General features: G+C 52.3%; 1 protein-coding gene across 1 annotated transcript in view; it reads left to right on the top strand.

The window, feature by feature from the left end:
• LOC139275516 (ubiquitin-associated and SH3 domain-containing protein A-like) overlaps positions 1 to 23,432 on the top strand; it is a 156,540-nt gene that overhangs the window by 123,030 nt on the left and 10,078 nt on the right. Inside the window, exons 8-9 of the mRNA XM_070892687.1 lie at positions 5,711 to 5,819; positions 19,943 to 20,121. Coding sequence (XP_070748788.1) covers positions 5,711 to 5,819; positions 19,943 to 20,121 — 288 coding nt within the window. The remainder of the gene's footprint in view (positions 1 to 5,710; positions 5,820 to 19,942; positions 20,122 to 23,432) is intronic.

Here is a 23,432-nt window from a genome sequence, read left to right as displayed (position 1 = left end):
CCAATACACCGTGTGTCCCCCAACACACCGTGTCCCCCCAATACACCGCGTGCCCCCCAACACACCGTGTCCCCCCAATACACCGTGTGCCCCCCAACACACCGTGTCCCCCGATCCCCAACACACCGTGTCCCCCCCAACACACCGTGTCGCCCCCAATACACCGTGTGCCCCCCAACACACCGTGTCCCCCCGATCCCCGACACACCGTGACCCCCCGATCCGCGACACACCGTGTGCCCCCCAACACACCGTGTCCCCGATCCCCAACACACCGTGTCCCCCAGATCTCCGACACACCGTGTGCCCCCGATCCCCAACACACCGTGTCCCCCCGATCCCCAACACACCGTGTCCCCCGATCCCCAACACACCGTGTCCCCCCGATCCCCAACACACCGTGTCCCCCGATCCCCAACACACCGTGTCCCCGCGATCCCCAACACACCGTGTCCCCCGATCCCCGACACACCGTGTCCCCCGATCCCCAACACACCGTGTCCCCCCAACACACCGTGTCCCCCGATCCCCAACACACCGTGTCCCCCCGATCCCCAACACACCGGGTCCCCCCGATCCCCAACACACCGTGGCCCCCCGATCCCCAACACACCGGGTCCCCCCGATCCCCAACACACCGTGTCCCCCGATCCCCGACACACCGTGTCCCCGATTCCCAACACACCGTGTCCCCCCGATCCCCAACACACCGTGTCCCCCCGATCCCCAACACACCGTGTCCCCCCGATCCCCGACACACCGTGTCCCCCCGATCCCCAACACACCGTGTCCCCCCGATCCCCGACACACCGTGTCCCCGATTCCCAACACACCGTGTCCCCCCGATCCCCGACACACCGTGTCCCCCCGATCCCCAACACACCGTGTCCCCCCGATCCCCAACACACCGTGTCCCCCCGATCCCCAACACACCGTGTCCCCCCGATCCCCGACACACCGTGTCCCCGATTCCCAACACACCGTGTCCCCCCCGATCCCCAACACACCGTGTCCCCCCGATCCCCAACACACCGTGTCCCCCCGATCCCCAACACACCGTGTCCCCCCGATCCCCAACACACCGTGTCCCCCCGATCCCCAACACACCGTGTCCCCCGATCCCCAACACACCGTGTCCCCCCGATCCCCAACACACCGTGTCTCCCCGATCCCCAACACACCGTGTCTCCCCGATCCCCAACACACCGTGTCCCCCCGATCCCCAACACACCGTGTCCCCCCGATCCCCGACACACCGTGTCCCCCCGATCACCAACACACCGTGTCCCCCGATCCCCAACACACCGTGTCCCCCCGATCCCCAACACACCGTGTCCCCCCGATCCTCAACACACCGTGTCCCCCGATCCCCGACACACCGTGTCCCCCCGATCCCCGACACACCGTGTCCCCCCGATCACCAACACACCGTGTCCCCCGATCCCCAACACACCGTGTCCCCCCGATCCCCAACACACCGTGTCCCCCCGATCCTCAACACACCGTGTCCCCCCGATCTCCAACACACCGTGTCCCCCCCAACACACCGTGTCCCCCGATCCCCAACACACCGTTTCCCCTCGATCCCCGACACACCGTTTCCCCCCGATCCCCGACACACCGTGTCCCCCCGATCCCCAACACACCGTGTCCCCCGATCCCCGACACACCGTGTCCCGCGATCCCCAACACACCGTGTCCCGCGATCCCCAACACACCATGTCCCCCGATCCCCAACACACCGTGTCCCCCGATCCCCAACACACCGTGTCCCCCCGATCCCCAACACACCGTGTCCCCCCGATCCTCAACACACCGTGTCCCCCCGATCTCCAACACACCGTGTCCCCCCCAACACACCGTGTCCCCCCGATCCCCAACACACCGTTTCCCCCCGATCCCCGACACACCGTTTCCCCCCGATCCCCAACACACCGTGTCCCCCCGATCCCCAACACACCGTGTCCCCCGATCCCCGACACACCGTGTCCACTGATCCCCAACACACCGTGTCCCCCGATCCCCAACACACCGTGTCCCCCGATCCCCAACACACCGTGTCCCCCCGATCCCCAACACACCATGTCCCCCGATCTCCGTCACACCGTGTCCCCCCGATCCCCAACACACCGTGTCCCCCCGATCCCCCACACATCGTGTCCCCCCGATCCCCAACACACCATGTCCCCCAATCTCCGACACACCGTGTCCCCCCGATCCCCAACACACCGTGTCCCCCCGATCCCCAACACACCGTGTCCCCCGATCCCCAACACACCGTGTCCCCCCGATCCCCAACACACCGTGTCCCCCGATCCCCAACACACCGTGTCCCCCCGATCCCCCACACACCGTGTCCCCCGATCCCCAACACACCGTGTCCCCCGATCCCCAACACACCGTGTCCCCCAATCCCCAACACACCGTGTCCCCCCGATCCCCAACACACCGTGTCCCCCGATCCCCAACACACCGTGTCCCCCCGATCCCCCACACACCGTGTCCCCCCGATCCCCCACACACCGTGTCCCCCCCGATCCCCCACACACCGTGTCCCCCCCGATCCCCAACACACCGTGTCCCCCCGATCCCCGACACACCGTGTCCCCCCGATCTCCAACACACCGTGTCCCCCCGATCCCCGACACACCGTGTCCCCCGATCCCCAACACACCGTGTCCCCCCCGATCCCCAACACACCGTGTCCCCCCGATCCCCAACACACCGTGTCCCCCCGATCCCCAACACACCGTGTCCCCCCGATCCCCAACACACCGTGTCCCCCGATCCCCAACACACCGTGTCCCCCCGATCCCCAACACACCGTGTCTCCCCGATCCCCAACACACCGTGTCTCCCCGATCCCCAACACACCGTGTCCCCCCGATCCCCAACACACCGTGTCCCCCGATCCCCAACACACCGTGTCCCCCCGATCCCCGACACACCGTGTCCCCCGATCCCCAACACACCGTGTCCCCCCGATCCCCAAAACACCGTGTCCCCCGATCCCCAACACACCGTGTCCCCCCGATCCCCAAAACACCGTGTCCCCCGATCCCCAACACACCGTGTCCCCCCGATCCCCAACACACCGTGTCCCCCCGATCCCCGACACACCGTGTCCCCCGATCCCCAACACACCGTGTCCCCCCGATCCCCGACACACCGTGTCCCCCCGATCCCCAACACACCGTGTCCCCCCGATCCCCAACACACCGTGTCCCCCGATCCCCAACACACCGTGTCCCCCCGATCCCCGACACACCGTGTGTGACCCTACTGCTACCACGTTTACCGGGGGTCGCGAGGCCTGTCAGGAACCCCTTGTTATATTAAATCAGCCTCCCAGTGCGGGAGGGAGGGAGGCCGGGAGCGGGGAGGAGGCTGGGGGAGGGGGGCTCAGAGACATTGAGGAGACTTCGCAGCAGGACATCAATTTTAGTTGATTTTGGGGAACTGAACTGGATGTCAAAATAAACAACAGATACAGCTCTTATAAATGAGACGTTGAATTTGATAGCGTAAGGGAGGAATAGGTAGGGGAGGAAGCAAATTTGTATTTCAGTGGGAAACAGAAGGTGGGGAAGGGCGGAATGATTGGTTAAAGCCCGGACAGGCGGCAGTGAGTGGGGAGAGTGTTGGAGATGGGGCCACAGGAGATTATACATTTTGAGGCTGCATTTTCATACTGTTCATGATTTAATGAAGAATTATTCTACATATTTTGGCAATGCAGCAGAGTCACAACTTGAAATAACAGACGTTCCCTGGGAATGTGTGTCTTTGTGCCTCTGGCCTGATCTTACTGCTGGGGCTTGGGAGCGTGTTGCATGTCACCGTTTCAGGCTGTTACAAAGGAGAATAGTGCAGCGACTAATCGTGCAGTCAGTTCACCAGGAGACGTGTGACCACGGGGAAGAATGGGGTGTTGGGCCCACATGATTAATATTTACGGTCATGTGGGTCGTCACAGCAGCACAGACCAGCGACACATTGTACACTAGCAGTTAGGATTCTATTTGCTATATTATTGATTGTGGCCATTCTGACCTCCACATGACGGCATAAAGTGACACCCAGGATGTTGATGAAAGGCAGGAACAGTATGAATTGCTGTGCCACGTGGCCTGTGGGACCAGAAGTTCACTCGGCCCCTCTGCAACTATCCACATTATATGGACAGTTACACAAAGTCGCTATTGGGTGACTTGAAATCTCAATGGACCCATTGACAAATCAGAGCAGGCTTGTCCTATCACAAATAGAGCAGTACTGCCCACACGTCAAATCCTGTAGGGCAAGATAACTGCTTTTAACAAGGTATCTCAATCTCATATTCCCCATCAAAAAGATTAATGGCAGGAATATAATGCACGCGATTCTGTTTGGCAAACACTGAGACGAGATTATTCCTAGTGGGACAGCAGCTTCCTCCTTGTTAGCAAGACCAAGCAGAGCTGGGAGCGGGATTGTGTGGGTGGGTTGCGGCCCACGGTCCTGGGAAGAGGCAGCAACAAGGGGCTAGAAATTGTCGGGAGTGTTCCAGCAAAGCACAAGGGGGGGTTGGAAAAATATCCACCTCCCCACTGGAGCAGAGGTTAAAGGCAGGACCAGCACCAGGGGCCTCAAGGTAATTATAGCAAGACCAAGAGCAGGAGCGGGACCAGGATCAGGAGCAGGAGCGGGACCAGGAGCGGGACCAGGAGCAGAAGCAGGATCAGGACCAGGAGCAGGATCAGGAGCAGGATCAGGAGCAGAAGCAGGATCAGGATCAGGAGCAGGACCAGGAGCAGGACCAGGAGCAGGATCAGGAGCGGGACCAGGAGCAGAAGCAGGATCAGGATCAGGAGCAGGACCAGGAGCAGGATCAGGAGCGGGATCAAGAGCAGGACCAGGAGCAGAAGCAGGATCAGGATCAGGAGCAGGACCAGGAGTAGGATCATGAGCGGGAGCGGGAACAGGAGCAGGAGCAGGAGCAGGACCAGGAGCAGAAGCAGGACCAGGAGCAGGATCATGAGCAGGAGTGGGAGCAGGAGCAGGATCAGGAGCTGGACCAGGATCAGGAGCAGGAGCGGGACCAGGAGCAGGACCAGGAGCAGGACCAGGAGCAAAAGCAGGATCAGGAGCAGGTCCAGGAGCAGGATCAGGAGCAGGTCCAGGAGCAGGATCAGGAGCTGAACCAGGATCAGGACCAGGAGCAGGACCAGAAGCAGGATTCGGATCAGGAGCAGGACCAGGAGCAGGATCAGGAGCAGGACCAGGAGCAGAAGCAGGATCAGGATCAGGAGCAGGATCAGGAGCAGGACCAGGAGCAGGAGCAGGAGCAGGATCAGGACCAGGAGCAGGAGCGGGAGCAGGATCAGGACCAAGAGCAGGAGCAGGAGCAGGAGCAGGACCAGGACCAGGAGCAGGATCAGGACCAGGAGCAGGACCAGGAGCGGGAAACTTTGGCCACTGAGATGTGAGTGTGATGAAGGACAAGGTGTTAAATCACCAGCTATTGGCCAGGAGTCTAGTTATTGTTTACATAGTAAAATACATTAGATTTTAAATGTTCATATAAAAGTTTTACTCAAATTGTGCGAGCTCAGGAAGCTAGTTGTTTTTATTGCTGACATTTCCTGACGAGCAGGTTTAATAGTGAATCACTGACTCGCATGGTCCTTATTGAAATGGTCATTTTTAAGTCTGTCATTGCCTCTTGCAGCTGGTGGAGGCTGCGTCCTCCAGGAGGTGGGTCCTTGCCCTGCGACACGGGGAGCGGGTCGATGTGGTGTTCGGCAAGGCTTGGCTAGCACAGTGCACCAGCGCACAAGGTATGTTTCAGGCGAAGAATGGAAGTTTCTCCATTAATCTCAAAGAAAGCTCACGACAGAGTGGCAGCAAATTACTTCATTTATGTTACCCTCAATATTCTCTTTAATGTCCTGCCCACTGGCTGCAGTGACCACAAGCATTCACTATTTACCTAATCATTTTAAAAAATATCGTGCGATGTGGGCGTCGCTGGCCAGGCCGGCATTTTTTGCCCATCCCTAATTGCCCCTTGAGAAGGTGGTGGTGAACCGCGTTCTTGAGTCGCTGCAGTCCGTGTGGTGAAGGTGTTCCCGCAGTGCGGTTAGGGCGGGAGCCCCCTCTGAACTTTCTATATTCAGCCTGATTCTCACCTGTATTCTCAACCTGGCATTGTCATACACTCTCTTTTTCTGCTTCATCTCACTCTCTCTCTTTCATAATCCAGGGAGCTCTGGCTTTAGTTGCCCCACCTTTCCCCCTCATGACCTCGACTGTACCCGAACCGTCTCCTCTTTAAAGGCCGCCCATTGTTTGATTACAGGTTTGCCTGCCAATCTTTGATTCCAGTTTACCCGGGCCGAATCCATTCTCAACCCACTGAAATTGGCTTTCCTCCAATTAAGTAATTTGACTCTAGATTGTTCCCTGTCCTTTTCCATAGCTAATCTAAATCTTATGACACTATGATCACTATTCCCTAAATGTTCCCCGACTGACACTTGGTCCACTTGACCCACCTCATTCCCCAGAACCAGATCCAGCAATGCCTCCTTCCTCGTCGGGCCGGAAACGTACTGAACAAGAAGTTTCTCCTGAACACACTTCAGAAATTCTTCCCCCTCTCTGCCCTTTACACTATTACTATCCCAGACTATATTAGGATAGTTGAAGTCCCCCATTATCATTACTCGATAGTTCTTACATCTCTCTGTAATTTGCTCCTCCGTATATTCCCACTAGTTGGTGGTCTATAGAATACACCGAGTGTAACGGCCCCTCTATTGTTTCTCCATTTTATCCAAATAGATTCTGTCCTTGACCCCTTCAGGACATCCTCTCTCTCCAGCTCTGTAACATGCTCCTTAACCAATATTGCCCCACCGTCTCCCTGAACACCCTATATCCAGGAATATTTAGTACCCAATCCTGCCTTTTTTCGAGTCAGGTTTCCGTTATCATCACGTTATCATATTCCCATGCTTTACGCTCAATGCTTTACCAGGTCCAGAGGAGAACTCCAGGTCGGTGATTGGAGCGTGGGCAGATACAGCAGGAGCGGCGAGGTCAGGGCGAAGGAGCGGCGAGAGATTGTAGAGCGATGTGATCGGGGCCCAGGAGAGGCGCGAGTTCGGGGCCAGGGGCCCAGGGGCCCAGGGGCAGCACGGGCCAGCCCACACTGCGATATGTGTGCGCACTAGGTCCGTGCAGTACAGCAGGTCTCCAGTCGTCCTGGTTAACCCTTGCCACTGGACCAAGACCTAGCTCTGTTAAGCCCCGTGTGCAACGGCCACCACACGTTAAAAAAATCCACGCACAGGCATCTTCCACCCTTCAACATGTAGTTCGGGATCTGGAATATTAGGTCCTTCATTGAAACACCTGTGAACTTTTTGGCGTTGAAGCGGGTCATCTTCGACTCGAGGGACCGCCTATGATGATGATGATATTCCCATGTGACTATTTGCGCCTGCAGCTCACCAAGCTTATTTACCACGCTTCGTGTGTTTGCACACATGCACTGTAGTCCTATCTTGGACCATCCTGTGTTCTCTCTCAGTCTGACCCCACCTAATACCTTGCTATTTCTTACTCTAGTGCTCCCTGTCTCTGCCAGTCCTTTGTGCCCTTTGTCTCTCCTTTTTAATGCTGTATCCTGGTTCCCATCTCCCTGCCAAGCTAGTTTAAACCCTCTCCAACAGCACTAGCAAACCCCCCCCCACGAGGACATTGGTCCTGGCTCTGTTGAGGTGCAACCCGTCTGGCTTGTACAGGTCCCACCTCCCCCAGAAACGGTCCCAATGCCTCAGGAATCTAAAGCCCTCCCGCCTGCACAATCTCTGCAGTCTATCCTCCTATTTCTGTACTCGCTCGTGGCTCAGGGAGTAATCCGGAGATTACTACCTTTGAGGTCCTGCTTGTTAATATCCTTCCTTGCTCCCTAAAATCTGTCTGTAGGACCCAATACGTCTTTTAGCCTACATCGTTGCTCCCAATATAGACCACAGCCTCTGACTGTTCACCCGCTGCCCCCAGAATGCCCTGCAGCCGTTCAGTGACATCCTTGACCCTGGCACCAGGGAGGCAACATACCATCCTGGAGTCATGTCTGTGGCCCCAGCAATCCCTGTCTGTTCCCTTAACTATCAACTCCCCTATCACTATTGGTTTCCCAATCTCCCCCCTCACCGCTGAGCCACCCGTGATGCTGTGGACTTGGCTCTGGCTGCACTCCCCAGAGGAACTATCACCCTCCCCAGTATTCAGTACTGAACACTGGTTGGAGAGTGAGATACACTCAGTGACTCCTGCACTACCTGCTTAGTTCCTCCTTGTCTGTCTGACGGTCACCCATTCTCTCTCTGCCTGCACACCCTTATGCTGTGGGGTGAACACCTCCTGAAACATGCCATCCACGAAGCTCTCAGCCTCACCAATGCACCGCGGTAATGCCAACTGCTGCTCAAGCTGCAAAAACCCGGAGCTTGAGTTCCTCCAGCTGACAACACTTCCTGCACACGTGGTTGTCCAAGACACGGAAAGCGTTCTGGAGTTCCCACATGGCACAAGATGTGCGTTCCACGGGACTGAGGTGCCCTGCCATGCCTCTATCTAACAGACTTTTAACTAACTTAATAGAAATAAACTCAAGACTTAAAAAAAGACCAATCACCAGCTACTACTCCTGGACCTGTCTGCAGCCTTTGACACGGTTGGCCACTCCATCCTCCTCCAACACCTCCCCACCATAGTTCAGCTGGGTGGGACTGCACTCGCCTGGTTCCATTCTTATCTACCTAATCGTAGCCAGGGAATCACCTGCAACAGCTTCTCTTCCCACCCCCGCATCGTTACCTCTGGTGTTCCCTAAGGATCTGTCCTTGGTCCCCTCCTATTTCTCATCTATATGCTGCCCCTCGGCGACATCATTCGAAAACACGGAATCAGTTTCCACATGTACGCTGACGACATCCAGCTCTACCTCACCACCACTTCTCTCGACCCCTCCTCGGTGTCTAAATTGTCAGACTGCTTGTCCAGTTCTGGATGAGCAGAAATTTTCTCCAATTAAATATTGGGAAGACCGAGGCCATTGTTTATGGTCCCCGCCACAAACTGCGTTCCCTAACCACTGACTCCATCCCTCTCTCCAACATCTGTCTGAGGCTGAACCAGACTGTTCACAACCCAGGTGTCATATTTGACCTGAAATGAGGTCCGGCCACATATCAGCAGTATAACTAAGACTGACTATTTCCATCTCTGTAACATCGCCCGTCTCCGTCCCTGCCTCGGCTCATCCGCTGCTGAAACCCTCATCCATGCCTTTATTATCTCTACACTTGACTATTCCAGCGCACTCCTGGCTGGCCTCCTACATTCTACCCTACGTAAACTAGAGGCCATCCAAAACTCTGCTGCCCCTGTCCTAACTCGCACCAAGTCCCGCTCACCCCCTGTGCTCGCTGACCTACATTGGCTCCCGGTTAAGCAACGCCTCGATTTCAAAATTCTCATCCTTGTTTACAAATCCCTCCATGGCCCTCGCCCTTCCCTATCTCTGTAATCTCCTCCAGCCCCTCCAACACACCGAGATATCTGCGCTCCTCTATTTCTGCCCTCCTGAGCATCCCTGATTATAAACGCTCCACCATCGGTGGCTGTACCTTCTGTTACCTGGGCCTCAAGCTCTGGAACTCCCTGCCTAACCCTCTCCGCCTCTCTACCTCTCTTTCCTCGTTCAAGACGTTCCTTAAAACCTCCCTCTTTGGTCACCTGTGCTAATTCTACTTATGCGGCTCGGTGTCAAATTTTTATCACATAATACTCCTGTGAAGCTCCTTGGAACGTTTCACTACGTTAAAGGCGCTATATAAATACAAGTTGTTGTTGCACTCACCAATCAGCTCCTTCCCTTGTGCTGATGTCACTTAAGGATGGAAATCTCCTCTTAACGTTCTCTGCTCTAAGGAGAACAATCCCAGCTTCTCCAATCTCTCCACATCCCTGGAACCGTTCTGGTTAATCTCCTCTGCACGCTCTCCCAGGCCTTGTCATCCTTCCTGAAGTGTGGTACTCCCTATGAAAGTGACTGACTGCCGCGTGTCGGCCCATTTCCCCAGTCTGTCTCTGTTCTCTGGAGGTCTGTTACCATTCTCCTCATTGTTTACTACATTTATGAGTTTTGTGTCATCTGCAAACTTTGAAATGATGCCCTGTATACCCAAGTCCTGGTCACTGATATATCTTAAACAGAGCAGTGGTCCCAACACTGATCCCTGGGGGCACCACCCTGCAGTCTGAAAAACAACCGTTCACCTCTACTCTCTGCTCCCTGTCCCTTAGCCAGTTCTGTATCCACACAGCCACTGCCTCTTCAATCCCATGGGCTTTTATTTTACCAAAAAGTCTATTATGTGGTATTTTATCAAACACCTTTTGAAAGTCCATCAACCACACTGCCCTCATTGAGAAAGCGGATAAAAAAGCTTACGGGATCCTGGGCTTCATAAATAGAGGCACAGAGTACAAAAACAAGGAAGTTATGATGGACCTGTATAAAACACTGGTTCGGCCTCAACTGGAGTATCGTGTCCAATTCTGAGCACCACACTTTAGGAAGGATGTGAAGGCCTTGGAGAGGGTGCAGCAAAAATTTGCGAGAATGGTTCCAGGGATGAGGGATTTCAGTTACGTGGGTAGACCGGAGAAACTGGAGTTGTTCTCGTTAGGTCAAGGATGTCTCGGAGCGGGTGCAGGACATTCTGAAAAGGGAGGGTGAACAGCCAGTTGTCGTGGTGCATATAGGTACCAACGATATAGGTAAAAAACGGGATGAGGTCCTACGAGACGAATTTAGGGAGCTAGGAGCTAAATTAAAAAGTAGGACCTCAAAAGTACTAATCTCAGGATTGCTACCAGTGCCACGTGTTGGCCAGAGTAGGAATCGCAGGATAGCTCAGATGAATATGTGGCTTGAAGAGTGATGCACAAGGGAGGGATTCAAATTCCTGGGACATTGGAACCGGTTCTGGGGGAGGTGGGACCAGTACAAACCGGACGGTCTGCACCTGGGCAGGACCGGAACCAATGTCCGAGGGGGAATGTTTGCTAGTGCTGTTCAGAAGGAGTTAAACTAATATGGCAGGGGGATGGGAAACTATGCAGGGAGACAGAGGGAAGTAGAATGGGGCAGAACCAAAAGATAGAAAGAAGAAAAGTAAAAGTGGAGGACAGAGAAAACCAAGGCAAACAGCAAAAAGGGCCACATTACAGCAAAATTCTAAAGGGGCAAAGTGTGTTAGAAAGACAAGCCTAAAGGCTCTGTGCCTCAGTGCGAGGAATATTTGGAATAAGGCAGACAGCAGTTAACGGGTATGATATAATTGGCATCACGGAAACATGGCTCCAGGGTGACCAAGGCTGGAAACTCAACATCCAGGGGTATTCAACATTTAGGAAGGATAGACAGAAAGTAAAAGGAGGCGGGGTGGCATTGCTGGTTAAGGAGGAAATGAATGCAATAGTAAGAAAGGACATTAGCTTGGATGATGTGGAATCTGTATGGGTGGAGCTACGGAACACCAAGGGGCAGAAAACGCGAGTGGGAATTGTGTACAGACCACCAAACAGTAGTAGTGAGGTTGGGGACAACACCAAACAAGAAATTAGGGATGTATGCAATAAAGGTACAGCAGTTATCATGCGTGACTTTAATCTACATATTGATTGGGCTAACCAAACTGGTAGCAATGCGGTGGAGGAGGATTTCCTGGAGTGTATTAGGGATGGTTTTCTTGACCAATATGTCGAGGAATCAACGAGGGAGCTGGCCATCCTAGACTGGGTGATGTGTAATGAGAAAGGACTAATTAGCAATCTTGTTGTGCGAGACCCTTGGGGAAGAGTGACCATAACATGGTAGAATTCTTTATTAAGATGGAGAGTGACACAGTTAATTCAGAAACTAGGGTCCTGAACTTAAGGAAGGGTAACTTCGATGGTTTGAGGCGTGAATTGGCTAGAATAGACTGGCATATGAGACTTAAAGGGTTGACGGTGGATAAGCAATGGCAAACATTTAAAGATCACATGGATGAACTTCAGCAATTGTACATCCCTGTCTGGAGTAAAAATAAAATTGGGAAGGTGGCTAAACCGTGGCTAACAAGGGAAATTAAGGATAGTGTTAAATCCAAAGAAGAGGCATATAAATTGGCCAGAAAAAGCAACAAACCTGAGGACTGGGAGAAATTTAGAATTCAGCAGAGGAGGACAAAGGATTTAATTAGGAGGGGGAAAATAGAGTACGAGAAGAAGCTTGCCGGGAACATAAAAACTGACTGCAAAAGCTTCTATAGATAAGTGAAGAGAAAAAGATTAATGAAGACAAATGTAGGTCCCTTGCAGTCGGATTCAGGTGAATTTATAATGGGAAACAAAGAAATGGCAGACCAATTGAACAAATACTTTGGTTCTGTCTTCATGAAGGAAGACACAAATAACCTTCCAGAAGTACCAGGGGACCGAGGGTCTAGTGAGAAGGAGCAACTGAAGGAAATCCTTATTAGGCAGGAAATTGTGTTCGGGAAATTGATGGGATTGAAGGCCGATAAATCCCCGGGGCCTGATAGTCTGCATCCCAAAGTACTTAAGGAAGTGGCCCCAGAAATAGTAGATGCATTGGTGATCATTTTCCAACAGTCTATCAACTCCGGATCAGTTCCTATGTACTGGAGGGTAGCTAATGTAACACCACTGTTTAAAAAGGGAGGGAGAAAGAAAGCACGTAATTATAGACCGGTTAGCCTGATATCAGTAGTGAGGAAAATGTTGGAATCAATTATTAACGATGAAATAGCAGCACATTTGGAAAGCAGTGACAGGATCGGTCCAAGTCAGCATGGATTTATCAAGGGGAAATCATGCTTGACAAATCTTCTGGAATTCTGTGAGGATGTAACTAGTAGAGTGGACAAGGGAGAACCAGTGGATGTGGTGTATTTAGACTTTCAAAAGGTTTTTGACAAGGTCCCACACAAGAGATTGGTGTGCAAAATCAAAGCACATGGTATTGGGGGTAATATACTGACATGGATAGAGAACTGGTTGGCAGACAGGAAGCAGAGAGTCGGGATAAACGGGTCCTTTTCAGAATGACAGGCAGTGACTACTGGAGTGCCGCAGGGCTCAGTGCTGGGACCCCAGCTTTTCACAATATACATCAATGATTTGGATGAAGGAATTGAGTGTAATATCTCCAAGTTTGCAGATGACACTAAACTGGGTGGCAGTGTGAGCTATGAGGGGGACGTTAAGAGGCTGCAGGGTGACTTGGACAGGTTAGGTGAGTGGGCAAATGCATGGCAGATGCAGTATAATGTGGATAAATGTGAGGTTATCCACTTTGGGGGCAAAAATGCGAAGACAGAATATTATCTGAATGGCAGCAGATTAGGAAAAGGGGAGGTGCAACGAGATATGGGTGTCATGGTACATCAGTCATTGAAAGTTGGCATACAGGTACAGCAGGCGGTGAAGAAGGCAAATGGTATGTTGGCCTTCATAGCTGGAGGATTTGAGTATAGGAGCAGGGAAGTCTTACTGCAGTTGTACAGGGCCTTAGTGAGGCCTCACCTGGAATATTGTGTTCAGTTTTGGTCTCCTAATCTGAGGAAGGACGTTTTGCTATTGAGGGAGTGCAGCGAAGGTTCACCAGACTGATTCCCGGGAAAGCAGGACTGATATATGAGGAGAGACTGGACCAACTGGGCCTTTATACATTGGAGTTTCGAAGGATGAGAGGGGATCTCATAGAAAGATATAAGATTCTGACGGGATGGGACAGGTTAGATGCATGTAGAATGTTCCCGATGTTGAGGAAGTCCAGAACCAGGGGACATAGTCTTAGGAAAAGGGGTAGGCCATTTAGGACTGAGATGAGGAGAAACGTCTTCACTCAGAGAGTTGTTAACCTGTGGAATTCCCTACCGCAGAGAGTTGTTGATGCCAGTTCGTTGGATATATTCAAGAGGGAGGTAGATATGGCTCTTACAGCTAAAGGGATCAAGGGGTATGGAGAGAAAGCAGGAAAGGGGTACTGAGGGAATGATCAGCCATGATCTTATTGAATGGTGGTGCAGACTCGAAGGGCTGAATGGCCTACTCCCGCACCTATTTTCTATGTTTCTATGTTAGAGCAGAGAAGGTTGAGAGGAGATTTGATCGAGGTTTTCAAAATCATGAGGGGTCTGGACAGAGTAGATAGAGAGAAACTGTTCCCATTGGTGGAAGGGTCGAGAACCAGAGGACACAGATTTAAGATGATTGGCAGAAGAACCAAACATGACATGAGGAAAAATGTTTTACGCAGCGAGTGGTTAGGATCTGGAATGCGCTGCCTGAGAGGGTGGTGGAGGCAGATTCAATCGTGGCTTTCAAAAGGGAGTTGGATAAGTACCCGAAGGGCAAAATGATAGGGCTCCGGGGAAAGGGCGGGGGAGTGGGACTGGCTGAAATGCTCTTGCAGAGAGCCGGCACGGGCTCGATAGGCTGAATGGCCTCCTTCTGTGCTGTAACCGTTCTTTGATTCTATGATTCAAAAATTCTAATGTCCTTCAGGGAAGGAAATCTGCCGCCCTTAACCAGTCTGGGCCTATATGTGACTCCAGACCCACAGCAATGTGGTTGAATCCTAACTGCCCTCTGAAATGGCCCAGCGAGACACTCAGTTGTACCAAACCAAAACAACAAACAATAAGAATAAAACCGGACGGACCACCCGGCATTGACCTCGGCACCAGTTACGGACACGACAGCAGCACACCCAGCCCAGTCGACCCGGCAAAGTCCTCCTCACCAACATCTGGGGACTGTACCAAAATTGGGAGAGCTGTCCCACAGACTGGTCACACAACAGCCGGACATAGTCATACTCACAGAATCATATCCTTCTGTCAATGTCCCAGCCTCCTCCATCACCATCCCTGGGTATTCCCTGTCCCACCGGCAGGACAGACCCACCAGGGGTGGCAGCACAGTGGGATACAGTCGGGAGGGTGTGGTCCTGGGAATCCTCAACATTGACTCCGGACCCCATGAAGTCACATGGGCTTCAGGTCAAGCATGAGCAAGAAAACTTCCTACTGATTATCACCCACCACCCTCCCTCAGCTGATGAATCAGTACTCCTCCATGCTGAACACCACTTGGAAGAAGCACCGAGAGTAGCAAGGGCACAGGATGTAAGTTCCAATATTAACTTCCAAATGTGCATTGGAGAACTATTTATGGGGAGAATGTGCACAGGTACCCTGGGGTGTATGGCCTCCTCCTGTGCCGTGTCATTCTATGATGTAATAATTCTGTGAATGATGGAGTGGGGGAATTTCTGCTTGATGTGCCGCATGTGAAGAATCCTTGTATCTCAACTTCTGCATCTTTAAAGCTGGATGCTTTGCCTGAACTAACATGATTCACAAAGGCGATCAGATTTCTGTAGTCAGTCCTGGATTTCGACTTACTTAAGGGTCTTCGCTCAATACTTGCTATCTGAGCTATGCATATGTTCTGCACGATTGGGTGAAGGAGCTGCCATCTTTCCATCTCCTAATGTTTGTGTGAAGTTATCTCCCAGATTCCCCATGGTCTCTTGTGCCGGATAGATTAATACCCGGCTGCTGAGTAGTCCTGGCCCAGTTGCCACAGGTATTAGGAAATATTTGCTCATGCAGGAAGAATAAATCATTTTAATTGTCAGCACGAAATATAAAAACAAATAGTAAGAGTTTCTACAGGTACATAAAAAGAAAAAGAGTAGCAAAAGTAAATGTTGGTCCCTTAGAGGATGAAACTGGAGAATTAATAATGGAGAACAGGGAAATGGCAGACTTTGAACAAATATTTTGTATCGGTCTTCACGTTAGATCCCAATAGTGGATAATCAAGGGGCTATAGGAAGGGAGGAAGTATATAACTATACAATCACTATCACTAAAGAAGTAGTACTCGGTAAAATAACGGGCCTAAACATAAAAATATAGAAACATAGAAAATAGGTGCAGGACCAGGCCATTCGGCCCTTCGAGCCTGCACCACCATTCAATATGATCATGGCTGATCATTCAACCTTAGTACCCCACCCCAGCCTTCTCTCCATACACCCTGATCCCTTTAGCAGTAAGGGCCACATCTAACTCCCTTTTGAATATGTCCAACAAACTGGCCTCAACAACTTTATGTGGCAGAGAATTCCACAGGTTCACAACTCTCTGAGTGAAGAAGTTTCTCCTCATCTCGGTCCTAAATGGCTTAGCCCTTATCCTTAGACTGTGTCCCCTGGTTCTGGATTTCTCCAACATCAGGAACATTCTTCCCGCATCTAACCTGTCCAGTCCCGTCAGAATCTTATATGTTTCTATGAGATCCCCTCTCATTCTTCCAAAATCCAGTGAGTATAAGCCTAGCCGATCCAGTCTTTCCTCATATGTCAGTCTGGTGAACCTTCACTGCACTCCCTCAATAGCAAGCACGTCCTTCCTCAGATTAGGAGACCAAAACTGAACACAATATTCCAGGTGAGGCCTCACCAAGGCTCTGTACAACTGCAGTAAGACCTTGCTGCTCCTATACTCAAATCCCCTAGCTATGAAGGCCAGCATGCCATTTGCTTTCTTTACTGCCTGCTATACCTGCATGCCTACCTTCAATGACTGATGTACCATGACATCCAGGTCTCATTGCACCTCCCCTTTTCCTAATCTGTCACCATTCAGATAATAGTCTGCCTTCTTGTTTTTGCCCCCGAAGTGGATAACCTCACATTTATCCACATTATACTGCATCTGCCATGCATTTGCCCACTCACCTAACCTGTCCAAGTCACCCTGCAGCCTCTTAGCATCCTCCTCACAGCTCACACCGCCACCCAGTTTAGTGTCATCTGCAAACTTGGAGATATTACATTCAATTCCTTCGTCTAAATTATTAATGTATATTGTAAAGAGCTGGGGTCCCAGCACTGAGCCCTGCGGCACCCCACTAGTCACTGCCTGCCATTCTGAAAAGGACCCGTTTATTCCCACTCTTTGCTTTCTGTCTGCCAACCATTTCTCGATCCACGTCAATACATTACCCCCAATACCATGTGCCTTAATTTTGCACACTAATCTCTTGTGTGGAACCTTGTCAAAAGCCTTTTGAAATTAGGGATGCGTGCAATAAGGGTATAGCAGTTATCATGGGTGACTTTAATCTACATATTGACTGGGCTAACCAAACTGGTAATAATACTGTGGAGGAGGAGTTCCGAGAATGTATTAGGGATGGTTTTCTCGACCAATATGTCGAGGAACCAACTAGAGAGCAGGCCATCCTCGACTGGGTCTTGTGTAATGGGAGAGGATTAATTAGCAATCTTATTGTGCGAGGCCCCTTGGGGAAGAGTGACGTTAATATGGTAGAATTCTTCATTAAGATGGAGAGTGACACAGTTAATTCAGAGCCTAGGGTCCCCTGGACCTGATGACCTCCATTATAGGGTCCTAAAAGAAGTGGCTGCAGAGATAGTGGATGCATTGGTTGTAATCATACCGAAATTCCCTGGATTCTGGGGAGGTCCCAGCGGATTGGAAAACTGCAAATGTAAAGCCCCTATTTAAAAAAGGAGGCAGACAAAAAGCAGGAAATTATAGACCAGTTAACCTAACTGGGAAAATGCTGAAGTCCATTATTAAGGAAGCAGTAGCGGGACATTTGGAAAAGCATAATTCAACCAAGCAGAGTCAGCATGGTTTTATGAAAGGGAAATCGTGTTTGACAAATTTGCTGGAATTCTTTGAGGATGTAACGAGCAGAGTGGATAAGGGGGAACCAGTGGATGTGGTGTATTTGGATTTCCAGAAGGCATTTGATAAGGTGTCACATAAAAGGTTACTGCAAAAGATAAAAGTTCACGAGGTTGGGGGTAATATATTAGCATGGATAGAGGATTGGCTAACTAACAGAAAACAGATAGTCGGGATAAATGGGTCATTTTCCGGTTGGCAAACAGTAACTAGTGGGGTGCCGCAGGGATCAGTGCTGGGATCTCAACTATTTACAATCTATATTAATGACTTGGATGAAGGGACTAAGTGTAATGTAGACAAGTTTGCTGATGATACAAAGATGGGCGGGAAAGCAAATTGTGAGGAGGACACAACAAATCTGCAAAGGGATATAGACAGGCTCAATGAGTGGGCAAAAATTTGGCAGATGGAGTATAATGTGGGAAAATGTGAGGTTATCCACTTTGGCAGAAATAATAGAAAAGCAAATTATAATTTAAATGGAGAAAAATTACAAAGTGGTTCAGTACGGAGAGACCTGGGGGATCCTTGTGCATGAAACACAAAAAGTTAGTATGCAGGTACAGCAAGTAATCAGGAAGGCAAATGGAATGTTGGCCTTTATTGCAAGGGGGATGGAGTATAAAAGCAGAGAAGTCCTGCTACAACTGTACAGGGTATTGGTGAGGCCACACCTGGAGTACTGCGTACAGTTTTGGTCTCCGTATTTAAAGAAGTATATACTTGCATTGGAGGCTGTTCAGAGAGGGTTCACTAGGTTGATTCTTGGGATGAAGGGGTTGTCTTATGAAGATAAGTTAAGTAGGTTGGGCCTATACACATTGGAGTTCAGCAGAATGAGAGGTGATCTTATCGAAACATAAGATTATGAGGGGGCTCCACAAGTTGGATGCAGAGAGGATATTTCCACTGATGGGGAAACTAAAACTAGGGGACATAGTCTCAGAATAAGGGGCTGCCCATTTAAAACTGAGATTAGGAGGAATTTCTTCTCTCAGAAGGTTGTAAATCTGTGGAATTCTCTGCCCCAGAGAACTGTGGAGGCTGGGTCATTGAATATAATTAAGATGGAGGTAGACAGATTTTTGAGTGATAAGGGAGTAAAGGGTTATGGGGAGCGGGCAGGAAAGTGGAGCTGAGTCCATGATCAGATCAGCCATGATCTTATTGAATGGTGGAGCCAAATGGCTGACTCCTGCTCCTATTTCTTATACATTCTAACAGTCTCCAAGTAGTTATTGAACTATTAGTGGGGAATATTAACATCTATATAGGAACACGGATCTGAAAGGTAACACTTACAAAGAAAGCATGACATATATGCGGGAAGGTGAAATGGAGGGATTGAGCTAACAGACTGGCGATGGGACATATTGCTCACAGTGGCACCTCATTGGGGGAAGATGGAAGAGTTGGGACAAGGGGCTTATCTCTGAGGTACTTCTTGTGAGATCATGAACCACCTTGTGACACGAGGGTTGCCTGAGAGCTGCTCTGTGCTGGACTCTCTTCTTTCCGTGCTGCAGGTAGAGCCGTTTCCTGGCTTGCTGCACTCACGCCGAACATTCCCTCCTCTGCCTTATTTAGCTAATGGATTCTCCAACTCACTTTCAGTGGAATTCGTTGCTCTTTATCTTCCGTTTCCTGTTAAACATCTTTGCCTCTTTATGCCGATAAATGTTGCGACTCCACCTTCTTCCAACTCGTGAATTTTCCAAATGCCCAAAGACAATTCTAGCCTATCCCCGCGCCCACCGACCCCTTTCCCTGCCTCTGCACTTACTTTAAACCCGTTACATCTGTAACTTTTGCCAGTTATGAGGAAGGGTCATCGACCTGAAACATTAACTCTGTTTCCCTCACCACAGATACTGCCCTATCCGCTGATTACTTCCAACATTTCCTGCCTTTATTTCCAGCCTATTGCAGCCAACCACCAGAATGATGCTCAACCCTGGACTTTCTGGCTCAACCGGAGAGATTAGCGCACATAAATCCTGCCCTGCCACACAGCAAAGTAACTGGAATTTCAGGCCCATAAAGCAGAAATGTCTGACAACATTGTTTTCATGTTTCAGGTCAATATATCAGACCAGACTTAAACTTTCCGTGCAGTATCCCCCGCAGGGCTGGTGGGACCAAGCATTATGAAAATGATCCTCCGTTATCCTCCTGTGGGATCTTCCAGTCTCGACTAATGGGTGAGTCCCAGGTGTTGCGTTTCGGCTCATTCATCCACTTCGAACCTGATTTCCAGGTCAGGCCACCCACTGGAGACACAGTCCCCAATATTGCTGTAGGGCTGATCTGCAGGTGCAATAGTGGCAGAGCAGGCCCCAAGCCTACCATTTTATTTGGGCAACGCGGGCAGAGGTGCCATCCTTAGTCCCCTGAGATGGTGTGTTCATCCTTTGGCCTTTCTGCTGACAGGGCTCCCACAATGTATGGATAGGCAGAGTCCCCACCCCAAATCCTGGCACTGACACCCAATCCCAGCTCGGAATGGCCTTAATCCATGGCTGGGAGGGGCCTATTGGCATATTTGGGAGAGGTTTATTTCCACGGTTGGAAGGGGCTTATTTCCATGGTTGGGAGGGGCTTATTTGCATGGTTGGGCGGGGCTTATTTCCATGGTTGGGAGGGGTTTATTTACATGGTTGGGAGGGGCTTATTTGCACGGTTGGGAGTGGTTTATTTACATGGTTGGGAAGGGCTTATTTGCATGGTTGGGAGGGGTTTATTTACATGGTTGGGAGGGACTTATTTCCATGGTTGGGAGGGGCTTTTTTGCATGGTTGGGAGGGGCTTATTTGCATGGTTGGGAGGGGCTTATTTGCATGGTTAGGAGGGGCTTATTTGCATGGCTGGGAGGGGCTTATTTCCATGGTTGGGAGGGACTTATTTGCATGGCTGGGAGGGGCTTATTTCCATGGTTGGGAGCGACTTATTTCCATGGTTGGGAGGGGCATTTTTGCATGGTTGGGAGGGGCTTATTTGCATGGTTAGAAGGGGCTTATTTGCATGGCTGGGAGGGGCTTATTTCCATGGTTGGGAGGGACTTATTTCCATGGTTGGGAGGGGCTTTTTTGCATGGTTGGGAGGGGCTTATTTGCATGGTTAGGAGGGGCTTATTTGCATGGCTGGGAGGGGGCTATTTGCACCATTGGGTGGGGCTTGTTTCTATGGTTGAGAGGGGCTTATTTCCATTGTTGGGAGGGGCCTATTTCCACAGTTGGCAGGGGCCTATTTGCATGGTTTGGAGGGGCCTATTTGCATGGTTGGGACGGGCCTATTTGCATGGTTGGGAGGGGCCTATTTGCATGGTTGGGAGGGGCCTATTTCCACGGTTGGGACGGGCCTATTTGCATGGTTGGGAAGGGTCTATTTGCATGGTTGGGACGGGCCTATTTGCATGGTTGGGACAGGCCTATTTGCATGGTTGGGAGGGGCCTATTTGCATGGTTGGGCGGGGCCTATTTGCATGGTCGGGAGGGGCCTATTTCCACAGTTGGGAGGAGCCTATTTCCACGGTTGGGAGGGGCCTATTTCCACGGTTGGGAGGGGTCTATTTGGATGGTTCGGAGGGGCCTATTTCTATGGCCGGGAAGAGTTTATTTGCATGGCTAGGAGGGCACCCACCAAGCTGTGTCACTGTGAGGCAGAGCAGCCCACAGCCACTCCACCTGAGGGAGCCCCAAACCTCCAGGCTGAAGATAAAAATTGGCTCCAGTAGTTTCCAGCTCCAAGAAGACCAACTCTGCCTCGAGACACAAGACAATAGACAGCCTCAAGGACCAGTTCCCTTCATTTGGCTGCGACTCAAAGCTTGTCGATAGACCTCACTTGATTCACTCCAGCTTTCATCTGGTGAGAGTTCCATTGAGGACTTAAGAAGAGATTCCCGAGCGAGGCTGAGTACACGCTCAGCACCCGGGATGGATGGCCGGGGGAACTCTCACCCATGTTCTGCTCCCTGATCCGGAGATCAACTGGTATTGTGGCGAGACCCATACTGCAAACGTGGGCCCACATGGTCCACAGTCAGAACATTCATCAAACCGATTACTGATCTTGGATCCGGTGTATCATATCAAACTGATGACAGCAAGGCGGTACAAAGGTATCGGATTCTGAATGGGTAAACGTGTATATTTCCCCGGGGTGGGGGGGGGAGTGATCTCTCCGGGGGGGGGGGTGATTTCCCAGGGGTGGGGGGGTGATTTCCCCAGGGGGGTGATTTCCCCGGGGGGGTGATTTCCCTGGGGGGGGGTGATTTCCCTGGGGGGTGATTTCCCCGGGGGGGGGGGAGTGAGTTCCCGGTGGGGTGGTGATTTCCCCGGGGGGGGGGGGTATTTCCCCGGGGGGGGGGTGGTGAGTTCCCCGGGGGGGGGGGATTTCCCCGGGGGGGGGGGATTTCCCCGGGGTGGTGGGTGATTTCCCCAGGGGGGGTGATTTCCCCGGGGGGGGTGATTTCCCCGGGGCCCTGGGGGTGATTTCCCCGGGGTGGTGGATGATTTCCCCAGGGTGGGGGGTGATTTCCCCGGGGGGGTGCTTTCCCCAGGGGGGGTGATTTCCCCGGGGGGGGGTGATTTCCCCGGGGGGGGGTGATTTCCCCGGGGTGGTGGATGATTTCCCCAGGGTGGGGGGTGATTTCCCCGGGGGGGTGCTTTCCCCAGGGGGGGTGATTTCCCCGGGGGGGGGTGAGTTCCCCGGGGTGGGGAGTGAGTTCCCCGGGGGCGGGGGGTGAGTTCCCCGGGGAGGGTGATTTCCCTGGGGGGGGGATGTTATCCCCGTGGCGGTGGGGGGGGAATTTCACAGGGGGGGGGGGTGATTTCCCGGGGGGGGGAGATTTTCCCGGGGGGGGGAGTGAGTTCCCGGGGGGGGGGGTGGTGAGTTCCCAGGCAGGGTGATTTCCCCGGGGGGGGGGGGTGATTTCCCCGGGGGCGGGGGGTGAGTTCCCCGGGGGGGGGGATTTCCCCGGAGGGGGTGATTTCCCCGGGGGGGGTGATTTCCCGGGGGGGGGTGATTTCCCCAGGGGTGGGGGCTGATTTCCCCGGGGGTGGGGGCTGATTTCCCCGGGGGCGGGGGGTAAGTTCCCCGGGGGGGGGTGATTTCCCCGGGGGCGGGGGGTGAGTTCCCCGGGGGGGGTGATTTCCCCAGGGGTGGGGGCTGATTTCCCCAGGGGTGGGGGGTAAGTTCCCCAGGGGGGGTGATTTCCCCGGGGGCGGGGGGTGAGTTCCCCGGGGGGGGTGATTTCCCTGGGGGGGGTGAATTCCCCGGGGGGGAGGTGATTTCCCCGGGGGCGGGGGGTGAGTTCCCCGGGGGGGGGTGATTTCCCTGGGTGGGGTGAATTCCCCGGGGGGGAGGTGATTTCCCCGGGGTGGTGGGTGATTTCCCCAGGGTGGGGGGTGATTTCCCAGGGGGGGTGATTCCCCCGGGGGGGGGAGTGAGTTCCCCGGGGGCGGGGGGTGAGTTCCCCGGGGAGGGTGATTTCCCTGGGGGGGGGGATGTTATCCCCGTGGCGGTGGGGGGGGGAATTTCACGGGGGGGGGGTGATTTCCCGGGGGG

Source organism: Pristiophorus japonicus, chromosome 11, assembly GCF_044704955.1.
Source record: "Pristiophorus japonicus isolate sPriJap1 chromosome 11, sPriJap1.hap1, whole genome shotgun sequence".
In the NCBI taxonomy this organism is placed as follows: domain Eukaryota; kingdom Metazoa; phylum Chordata; class Chondrichthyes; family Pristiophoridae; genus Pristiophorus; species Pristiophorus japonicus.
Note: the sequence above shows the minus strand (reverse complement) of the source record. Positions and strands in the feature narration are given on the sequence as shown.